Genomic DNA, 11,364 nt, shown 5'->3' with positions numbered 1-11,364 from the left:
CTAGCAGCCGCCCATCTGGGATCCCAGCCCGGTTCAGTGGCAGTGGGTCTGGCACCGATTTCACTCTTACCATCAGTAGAGTTGAAGCCGATGATGCTGGAGATTATTACTGTCAGCAGAGTGGCTACAGCACCCCTCTCACAGTGATACAGACCAATACAAAAACCTTCCTACTGTCTAGTGTGAATTGCGGTTGCCTTTGTTCGAGCTGTGTGAACAAAGCTTGCAAAGTTTCCTGTCAGTCACATGTGAAAAAGCATGCCCCTTCTCAGCTCTTTCCATGAGCAATACGATATCTTCCCAAAGGCTGAGATTTAAAATGAGTTTCTGTTAAAGCCTCCTGGATGGCAGAGTGTTATCAATCAGGGAGGGAAGGTGCTCAGTGGCTGGTCCATTCCACACCATCAATCAATTTTTCAAACAAAAACTGTCTCACAAACTTTGGGCAAGAACTTGTTTCTTTTTTTTCAGAGTAACAATTGAACTGTGGTAAGAAACTAACCAGGGTTTGAAACCTTCCCACTTAATTGTGTGCTGTCCGTCTGGATGATTCTGTACTAGTGGAAGGCCTGAGACTCTGCAGAACTCTCCTGTGTTGTCTGAAGGGTGCGGTGAATCCTCTTACAGCCCATCCCGGCCACCATGTGTTAGACCCCATCAGCCTGCACTGGGTGGGGTCACCATGTATTTCCAAAGCCACCATTCAGCCCACCCCACTGAAAACCCTGCAGAAACCAGCTCAGCCAACCCTGAGCACCCACTGGCCCTGCTGCTCCCTGTCTCACCCCTCTGAAAATTCTCACCTATGGGATTCCTAACAGAGCTGGAGCTGTAACTACCCTCATCTCGTACCCTCACCAGCAGCCATCCCCTCATTATCTCAACACCCAAGGAGGAACCTATCAACTGCTTTGAGCCAGCAAAAGGAAGTCGCACAAACACACACAAGGAAACCCCTGGAACAATATAGATCAAATTCATCCCTGAAATAATTGCTCACTTCACTGTAGTTACCCCAAGGATGGATTTGGCCCCAAATGTCTAGCTGGGCTGATCCTTGCAGACCAGAGTTCCCTGAAAGTACAGAAACAGCGGAGATCAGGATCCAATCCAAGTGACTTGCTGCCCCCTACAGGTGTTCATTCAGATCTGCAGCAACCCATCCCCACCATCCCCATAGGATGGGGCTTTGCTGAGACAGCCACAGCATGGTTTGATTTGGGGGTACTTTTAGGGGTTGAGGAAATAAATCCCCACCAGGCTTTCAGCACCCCAGCTGGGAGGGCCTCCCTGAAGAAAGCGAATTGAGGTGTAGCCAGTCTATCTGCATCAAGCCCTTAAAACAGCAGCTGTTATTCTCATGTGAAGTACAGACAGGTTTTCTGATCAGTCAGAGCAGGGAATGATGGCAACAGAGAGCTACCCAGATGCTATTTTGCTTGGTTTCATATTGCTGGGCTGCAGTTCCCAGGCTACAAAGCTGCAGGAAAGGATGGGGGCAGCTTGTTGGTTTGTTTGTGAGTTGCAGTTAAATACAAACCCTGCAAATAAATCAGAAACTACAATGAGGTTGATTTTTGGTTCACCTGGGCCTCTTGTGAGCTTCCTCTTCTGCCACTCAGACCCTGGCATAGCCACTGTCCTAGTAAGCACCATAATGACAGCATCTGACCATTCAGAATGGGCAGTAAGGAAAGGCCATGTTGCTTAGGGAGCAAACAGCAGAGAGAGGAGAGCAGAAAATATTTAGCCAAGAAAAAAGTTGTTTTCTTATAGCTAGAGAATAAATCAGAAATAAAATTATAACAGTAGGTTTCTATTATTGAACTTACAATAAAAGCTACACTTTAAAATAAAAGCCACCTGGATGATTTTCATATATATTTCTACTTATACACACCCCATGATGTGCACCAGGCATTATTGCATATGCACAAAATATCCTCTATTGCGCCCCTAACCAACTCTTGGAGCAGTACAGGGCTGCAATGGTCAGGTTCAGCCATGTAATTAAATGGTGAAGATTAAAATCCAACATAAAAACTGCTTAAAATGCCATATACAGCCTCTGCTGAGCAGCTTTTCTAGCATCTCTCCAGGCCAAAAGACACACCAGGAACATTCTCTGTGGACTCTCAGTTACTTAAAATCTCTCCCCCTCTCTGGTTCCTGCCCAAATCCCTTTGAACAACGGACACAGGGTAGGAAATGAGGCTTGGCGAGGGCGTGGCGTGCAGGCTTCCTCTCCCTCCCCCTCCCTGACTCCTGCCCAGGGAAATCAGCTGGTTTGCGGTGTTCAGGAGGGAGGGGGAGCCTGTGTGCCAAGTCCTCGCTCCTCCCCCGCTCCCTCCTGCCTCCTAAACACCGCAAGCCAGCTGACTGCAGCAGTGAAAAGGTAAAAAAGGTAAAAAAGCATCAGGCCGTGTAGCACCACACTCCCTGGGGAACGCTCCAACATCTGCTCCTGCGGGCTGCTCATGCCCTACATTCTGCGGACAACTCTTCCATTGGCCAGAAGGTGGCAGTATTATGACACAACATTACAGAGCTGGAGTTTTCAGGCCAAACAGAGCGTTTGGACTCAGAGGGATTCACTGGTACAATCTGATTAAAGAGGGAGGAGAATGAATGAGTGACTGTGCTTCCCCGAGCAAAATATTGGGGGGAAAAACAGCTTTAAAGCTAGACTGGGAGCCCTTATCCCCACAACTGCACTCACAGAAGCAGTCCCAGTGAAATGAATGGGATTACCTGTGAGAATAACTGCTCACCGTGTGAGAAACAGGCTCAAGACTTGACCGTAAAAATAGTTATAGACGGGCTTGTGTTTAAACCTATGGAAATTGGGAAATGAATGGACATCTGCATCCTGCTCTGATACCCATTGATAGAGTCACCTTATTAAATAATAAATCTACCACCGTACCCACCTTATGCCATGTAAGCCTCAGTCTGAGCACTCGAACTCCAGAATAGTGAGTAACTATGAATAGTTATAACACGCAACGGCAGCATCAGACAGACAATTCAAATATTTCAGAACAGTTCTCCTGGGTGTATTATCCTGTTGACCTCCAGCATTTTACACTTTTGTATATTCACACTAGAGTGATTTTCCTTTTCGGAGCACTTATAGATGTGTTGAATTTCACTCACTGGAAATTGTGCTTATTGACAAGCATTTCCAGTAATAGATAAGCAAGGCAGAGTCACTGACTCCCCTTCCTGGATGCTATTTGGTATCTGGCTTCAAGGTTAGAAATGATACAAATGTAACAATCACTGCATTCATGTATTAAATCTATTGTATTGTAAGTTAATTTCTACTCTTTAAGTGAAATTTAAACAGTTTTTCAGTGTAAATCTTGGAATAATTGTCCATCATCCTGCTTACCCCATCCTATCTCTGCCTCTATTTTCTCTATATCTAGATTCCATTGGGCAGAAAGGGCTGACTCAGACTCCAGAATCTGTCAGTGTTTCCAGGGGACACAGTCACTATCAACTGCAAAGCCAGGGTGAGCCTAGCAACAACTTAGCTTGGTTCCGAAAGCAACCAGGACAAGCTCCTGACCTTCTCATTCATCGTGCTCCTACCCTGGCCTCTAGGCTCCCAGCCTGATTCAGTTCTAGTGTTGCTGGCAATGAACACACTGATTACACTCTCACTGACAGCAGTGTGGAAGCTGATGATGCTGGGGATTATTATTATGAGCTGTACAATGACTGGCCTCTCCCAGTGACACAGGCCAATTCCAAACCCTTCCGGTGCTACACAGAGTGTGCAATGCCTGTCAGCCTGTGTAACTGCACGAGCTTTTCACTGTTATCTTTGGCTTCTCTCCTGTATTACTCTCCTATTGTTATTTTCAAATATTCACTTGTTGCATCTGGTAATTAAATAGACCTAGAACTGCAAACCCTTACTCACACACATCATGTCATTCACAGGACTTCTCCCATTGCTGTCAGTGGAACTGCTCACATCAGTAAAGTTACATATGTCTGCTGGGGTTGGCAGGATCAGGTCCTTAGTGTGTAAACTACACAGGGCAGGGACTGTGTTTTCCCCTCTGGTTGTACAGCACCAAGCAAAATGAGTCCTGACTGGAGCCATTGGATGGTATTGTCTGTAATATAAGCATGAAATTTAAAAAAATAGTAAATGAGAGTGAGGCAGAGAGATATAAAACTTCCATGCCAAACAAAAACAGGACATTCTCACTATAGTTAATAACTGATCTCTACAGACAATATTGTGGCACCTTTCAGCCACAGACTGCAAAACTCTCAACAAACTTAAGAAACTGCTGCAACATCACCAGGCATCCTTGTCTGGGTGGAAGTCAGCATCCATTAGAGTGCAAAGCAACCATTCAAAACAGAAAGAGAGTCTTTATCAAGTTGAAACTATGTGGGGACCTAGAGGATTACTGTTCTCAGCTGTGACTTTATCAGAGCACTGGAGCTCAGATTTTTAGTGACAGTTATGTGTGGTTCCTCTCAGGGTACGTCCATACTACCCGCCCGGGTCAGCGGGTAGCGATCCACTTCTCGGAGTTCGATATATCGCGTCTCATCTAGACGCAATATATCGAACTCCGAACGCGCTCCCGTCGACTCCGGAACTCCACCACCGCGAACGGCGGTGGCGGAGTCGACGGGGGAGCCGCGAACTTCGATCCTGCGGCGTCTGGACAGGTAAGTAGTTCGAACTAAGGTAGTTCGAGTTCAGCTACGCTATTCGACCCCCCCCCCCCCACCAGTGTAGACCAGGCCTCAGTTTTCCAACATCTAACTGGCTTGGGTTCCTTAGCCTCATTTTCAGACATGATTTTGGCACTTAGATCCAGATCGGCAAAGCTATTTACATACCTGTCTCCCACTGAAATCAAAGGGAGTTAAGCATCTTTATGGCATAGTGGGACTCAGGAACACAAGTCTCTTACAGAGACCACTGGAGGGGACAAAGATCCACACTCTCTAATGAGGTCTACACTCTACCCTGCTTTCCCCAAAGAAGACAGTTTGCACAGATCTGCACTGCGAGCAGGGCCAAGAAGCAGCCGCTTCACAAGGAATTACTCAATGTTTTTCTGAGCCACCTGAGAAGCGGGGGGAATGCAGCTGCTGTTCTGCTCCTGAAGTGGGTGCTGCACACACCCTCCCTTCCACAGCTGGCCATCTCTATGGCTGGTGCAGAGGGGGGAGGAGATCCTGGCTCACAGTCACTTCTGGGGTGTTAGTGATGCTAGCTCCATACATCCCTTGGGTTTCTGTGCGTGCAAGGACAGCACTGTGTCTAGCCCCTGTATGGGAGGGCTCCTAGCACACCCATGGAGGCACCAGCAACAATCTGTCCCGAAGGAAGGGCCTTACTGTAAAAAGAATCTAGACAGGACATGGGCCCAACTATCTCCTTGGGCAAGGACACTGGGGAGAATCCAAGAATATTTTCATGGCAGGGAGAATAACGCAAAGGTAAATTGAGGTAAACGGATACGAAAAATGCTGTAAAAATGGCTGGAAGATTTTAACTGCTAAAATTCCAGGTCACATGCAATATTTCTGGTGTCCTCTCCATAGAGCACCTTCTGTTGTTCCATTTATTAAACCTCCAGTCTTGCATTTTTACCTTATACATCGCTATCACCAAGTTACAGAGACCAACACTGCACAAGAGTAACAGGAAACGCCCCGTAACTAAAACACGGCACATTTATATGAACGGGTCATTTGCATGTTCACTCAGGAGGGACGTTCCCTGGCTGGGCTGCTGAGAGTTCATAAAGGGTCCCGTTTGCACTGCCTGGTGAGCTGTTCAGCATTCCCCACGGAGACCTGTCAAGATGCTCTCCCAGGCCCAGCTTCTCTGGATACTAGTGCTTTGGATTCAGGGTGAGCATTATATCAACAGGGAACACACTTCATAGGCAATAAAATGCAAGTTGGATTTAAAATAATACTTTGTTACTTATTTAGCAAATTAGTGTTAAATAAATGATTCTGTTAAAATTTATCTAAATATCCAGTTTTAATTACTTTTAATAAAATGCCATGACACTATGAATTTTCTTTCCGTATCCAGAGTCCTGTGGCCAAATTGTTTTGACGCAGACTCCAGAATCCCTGTCAGTGTCGCCTGGACAGAGAGTCACCATCAACTGCAAAGCCAGTACCAGCATTAGCATCTACTTAGGCTGGTACCAACAGAAATCGGGACAAGCACCTAAGCTCCTTATCTATGATTCTACCAACCGTGTCTCTGGGATCCCGGACCGGTTCAGCGGCAGTGGGTCTGGGACTGATTTCACTCTCACAATCAGCAGCGTTGAAGCTGAAGATGTTGGAGATTATTACTGTCAGCAACACCAGAGCCTCCCTCTCACAGTGATACAGACCATTACAAAAACCTCCCTGTAAACAGAGAGAGCTGATGCTTATCATTTGTTACAGCTGTGAGCAGAAGGGTGAATTTTATGATTTCATGCAAATAAAACACAGGAAGTAACTCAAAATACACCTGACACTTTTATAGCAGCAACGATGCCAAAGTCATCAATAAACAAAATACAGGGACCAGTTCCCCCTCCTCTGAAACCCAGCTCCACGGGGCTGGAAGGAGTAGCACCAGGTATTTGAATCCAAAGTTCACAGTAGGCCATTAGAACTTCCAGGAATAGTTTCATAGGGCCGCATTTATATTCTTCCACAACACTGGTACTAATCCTCTGCCCTGCTATTGCAAAACTTGCCTTGGGATGTCTGAAGACCCCAAGTGATCCTGGCTCTAGTTTGGTATCTCATCCAAAACACCAGCCCCTGCAGTGCAGCCCCCTCATAACACAGGACATTGTGGATTCAGTATAGACTCAAAGGGATGAGCGCCTCCTAATAAACCATCAGCACCATTTCCATTTTCCTAGACAGTCTCCCATTCAGTCACTTAGCAGACCCATCCCTGGTCCAGCTAGGGCAGCACATGGTACTAGAACCTGTATCTGCATGGCCAGAGCAAGGGGCTAAGCCCAGCCAGCCATGCGGGAGAGAAACCACTTCAACCAGGACAGGTGGTTCAGGGAGTCAAAGCAGGATAGATCCGTAAAGCCAGGACTTGGTTACAGCTGTGTGAACAAAGTTCACCTAGGTTACAGTCAGCTAGTCACATGTGATATGGACCACCAGGCGCCAGCCCTTCTCAGCTCAGTCCATGAACAATACGACGTTTCTTACTTCCCAAAGGCCTAGCAGTAAAATGAGCTCCTGATACAGCCTCCTGGATGGCAAAGGGTTATCCGGAAGGCGGTGGGTGCAGCGGCTGGACCTTTATAAACCACAACAAAAACTGAGTCTCACACACTCTTAGCAAGAACCTGTTATTTGAGAGTAACAACTGAACTATGGTAAGAAAGGGAGTCAAGGCTGGAATCTTCCCACTTAATTCTGTGCTGTCCATCCAACGATTTCCTGTCTGTGTTTCTGTACTAGTGGAAGGCCTGAGACTCTGCAGAGCTCTCCTGTGTTGTCTGAAGGGTGTGGTGCGTTCTCTTACAACCCGCTGCTCTTTGCAGAATAGGGTACCATGGAGGTAAAGATGAGGTCATGATGGGAGACAATCAATTTGGTGCCCCCTACAGGTGTTGATGCAAATCTGGAGCAACCCATCCCCACCATTCCCATAGATGCCCTGCTGCATCATCAGCCACAGCACTGTTTGGTTTTGTTGCGGGTTGGTTTGAGAGTATTTACAAGTTGGCAGGCGGTAAATCCCCACCACACTTCCAGTACCCCAGCTGGGAGGTAATCAAGGTGCAGCCAGTCTATTTGGATCAAGCCCTTAAACAGGAGCTAGTTAGTCTCATGACAAACAGAGACAGAGATTTTCTCATCACCAGCCAGAGCAGGGAATGATGACAACAGAAAAGCCATGATCATGTGGCCTAGGTAGCAAATAGTATAAAGAGTGGAGCAGAAAATCTTCAGCACAAAAAAAAATAAAATTAAAATCTGTTTTCTTATAGGCAGAGAATAAATAAGAAATAAAATTTGAACAGTGGGTTTCTACTGTTGAACTTTACAATGAAAGCCAGTTGGGTGATTTTTGTTATATTTACACGTATACCAAAATGTGCACCATGCATTATTGTACCTGTGCAACATTTCCTCTAACACTGCATTAACCAAGCCTTTGGAGCAGCATGGGGCTACCATGGCCTTATTCCCACATAGAATTCAATGATCTAGATTAAAGTTCAACATCAACATGTTTAAAATGCCATAAACAGCCTCTGCAGAGAAGTTTTTATATCCTCCCTTCCAGTCAAAAGACACACCAGGCGCATCAGTGGGACCAGTGGTGTTCAAGGCCTGCAATACAAGAGACTCTCAGTTACTGAAAATCTCTCCCCTCTCTAGTTTCTGCCCAGATCGACACACAATGGACACAGGGCGAGGTTCTGAAACACGCTTCAGTGCCTGGGCTGAGTATGCTGGCCAGGAACACAGGGTGAGCCCAGCTGTGACATGCAGTAGTGTCATTGTTACCAGGGTTGGTTTCCAGCGCTATAGATCGTGTTACTACTTTGCTGTATTGTGCTGGCTCAGCGTGAAAGGAAAGCGGTTACTTGCCATGGGTAACTGAAGGGCATCCAACCCAGTTATCTCCTGCAGAAGGAAATACTGGGTAATTCAATGATATTTCCATGTGGCGGGAGAAAAGCTGAACTAGAAAAAGGAAACAGACTGAGTTCTTCAAACTGCTGTTAAAAGCCTTCTAGAAAATGGGTGGATGGTTTAACCACACATATCCAGCTGCAGCACATATGGTCTCCTCTGCACCATCTTGCTGCTCCAGTCTTATAAACCAGACACACAAATGTTCAGAATCCTGCCCTCACCACTCACATGAAGTGAATTTACATGACTTGTTCCTTTTGCAAATTCACATACGAGCGACCCTCCCCTCCTGCCCTGCTGAGCTCATATAAATGGAGCTGTTTGCACTGCACAGTGACCTGATTAGCATTGCTGGCTCAGAACTGCCACAATGATCTTCCACACTCAGCTTCTCTGGATACTAGTTTTTTGGATTCAGGGTAAGGAAATACACTAGACTCAGCTTTAATGAACAAAAACATCAGTGACAATGTAAATATCTATTCATTGTTGTAACAGATAATATGATATTTTATTTAAGGCTGTTTAAGAAGATAGCAGATTAAAAATGTGTTGCAAAATAAAGCTATAACTCTTTGATCAGTGTGTTACAAATTCTTCCATTTCCTTTCTACTTCTAGATTCCATTGGACAGAAAATACTGACTCAGACTCCAGAATCTCTATCGGTCTCTCCCGGAGACACAGTCACTATCAAATGCAGAGCCAGTGAAAGTGTTAGCACCCACCTGGCTTGGCACCAACAGAAATCAGGACAAGCTCCTAAGCAACTTATCTATGGTGCTACCACCCTGCAATCAGGCGTCCCAGCCCGGTTCAGCGGCAGTGGGTCTGGGACTGATTTCACTCTCACAATCAGCAGGGTTGAAGCTGAAGATGCTGGAGATTATTACTGCCAGCAGTACAACAGCTGGCCTCTCACAGTGATACAGCCCAATACAAAAACCTCCCTGTCAGTGCATAGTGCTGAGCATTTCTCACAGCTGCATGTGGACAGTCAGCTTCACAGACTCATAACAAACAAGAAACAGGAAGTTAATGAAATCACTGTCTACCACAACAACGCAGCAAACTCCTTCCACTGTCATTTCCACCGTCCATGCAGAGAGCTCAGGGAAAACCTAGGGCTACATGGCTCTGTTAAGTAAGTTTGTTAATAAAGGCAGAGCGATCCCTTTAAAAGAAAAAATGCAAGAGGGAGGAACGAGAAAAGCAACGCTTGTGCAGCACCTAGCATAATGGATCCATCACAGGAGCCCTTAGGCACAACGGCAATACAAATAACAATGATAATAATTAACAAATATGGGCCAGTGTTTCCAGAGAGATCGTCTCCTATTTGGGCACAAACTAAATGTTCCACAGAGCTCAGAAAGTTGTATACAGACGCTCCCCAGGTTATGCAAGTCCCGACATATGCAAATTCTCACTTACGGAAAAAGTTCCATAAGCCAGAAATAGGATTTTTGAGTTGCGGAAATTTGTGCGTAACGTATGGGTAAATGTTTCCGACTTACGCAAAATTCAAGTTATGCAAGGCTTTCCGGAATGGAACGACTGCGTAAGTGGGGGGGCTGTTGAAAATCTGCCCATATCTATCTTAACAGAAGCAGCTGAGGAGCCAATATTTAGATGCCTAAATGGGAGCTGAGCTCTTTTGAAAAATCTGTGTCTTAGAGCCTGGTCCTAGGCCCAGTGAAGTTAACAGGAGTGTTTCCATTGACGTCTATGGGTGTAGGATCGGACCCACTACAGACTCTCCAACAAGCTACCGTGTTCCAGGGTTCTTGGGTTCACACAGGATCAAGTGTCTGGTTAGTTACCGGAGAGGCAGATAACAGATGAACAGCTGGGAAAGGGTGTGAATAAAACAGCCCACAAGGAGGAGAGCCTGGAGAACAAGAAGAAGCTGGTGTCACAGGGTCAGACCAAAAAGAAGTGGAGCCTTCTTGTAAATTCCCTTCCTTCTCCAATGCAGGCTGGGGTACCACAAGGTCAGGCCAGGAGAAAGACATGAAAGACAGTAAAAAAAACAGGAGTACTTGTGGCACCTTAAAGACTAACAAATTTATTTTAGCATGAGCTTTCGTGAGCTAAAGCTCACTTCTTCGGATGCATAGAATGGAACACACAGACAAGAGATATTTATACATACAGAGAACATGAAAAGGTGGAAGTATGCATACCAACAGGCAGAGTCTAATCAATTGAGATGAGCTATCCTTAGCAGGAGGCAAAAAAACTTTTTGAAGTGATAATTAAGATGGCCCATAGAAGGTGTGAGGAGAACTTAACATAGGGAAATAGATTCAATTGGTGTAATGACCCAACCATTCCCAGTCTTTATTTAGACCACAGTTAATGGTATCTAGTTTGCATATTAATTCAAGTTCAGCAGTCTTTGATGAATTGCAATTGGCAATTTTGCAACAAAAAAACGTCAAAAACAGACTCCAAAGAGAGACTGCTGAACTTGAATTAATATGCAAATTCTTAAATGAAAAATGCATTTAAATACCAAGCTTTAATTACTTTTAATAACATGTCTTGATTCCATGAATTTGCTTTCCATATCCAGAGTCCTATGGCCAAACTGTTTTGACTCAGACTCCAGAATCCATGTCAGTGTCTCCTGGAGAGCGAGTCACCATCAACTGCAAAGCCAGTACCAGCATTAGCAACAACTTAG

The 11,364-nt window shown here is 45.5% G+C and overlaps 1 gene segment (V, D, J or C); it reads left to right on the top strand.

Moving 5' to 3' along the window:
* Positions 1 to 2,590: 2,590 nt before the first annotated feature.
* LOC123371114 lies at positions 2,591 to 6,597 on the top strand. The segment is given in 3 exon segments: positions 2,591 to 2,940; positions 3,432 to 3,518; positions 6,089 to 6,597. Coding segments are annotated over 3 exon segments (429 nt in total).
* Positions 6,598 to 11,364: the final 4,767 nt, after the last annotated feature.

This window comes from Mauremys mutica, chromosome 5 (assembly GCF_020497125.1).
Source record: "Mauremys mutica isolate MM-2020 ecotype Southern chromosome 5, ASM2049712v1, whole genome shotgun sequence".
Lineage (NCBI taxonomy): Eukaryota > Metazoa > Chordata > Testudines > Geoemydidae > Mauremys > Mauremys mutica.
This window is presented reverse-complemented; position numbering and strand designations above follow the sequence as displayed.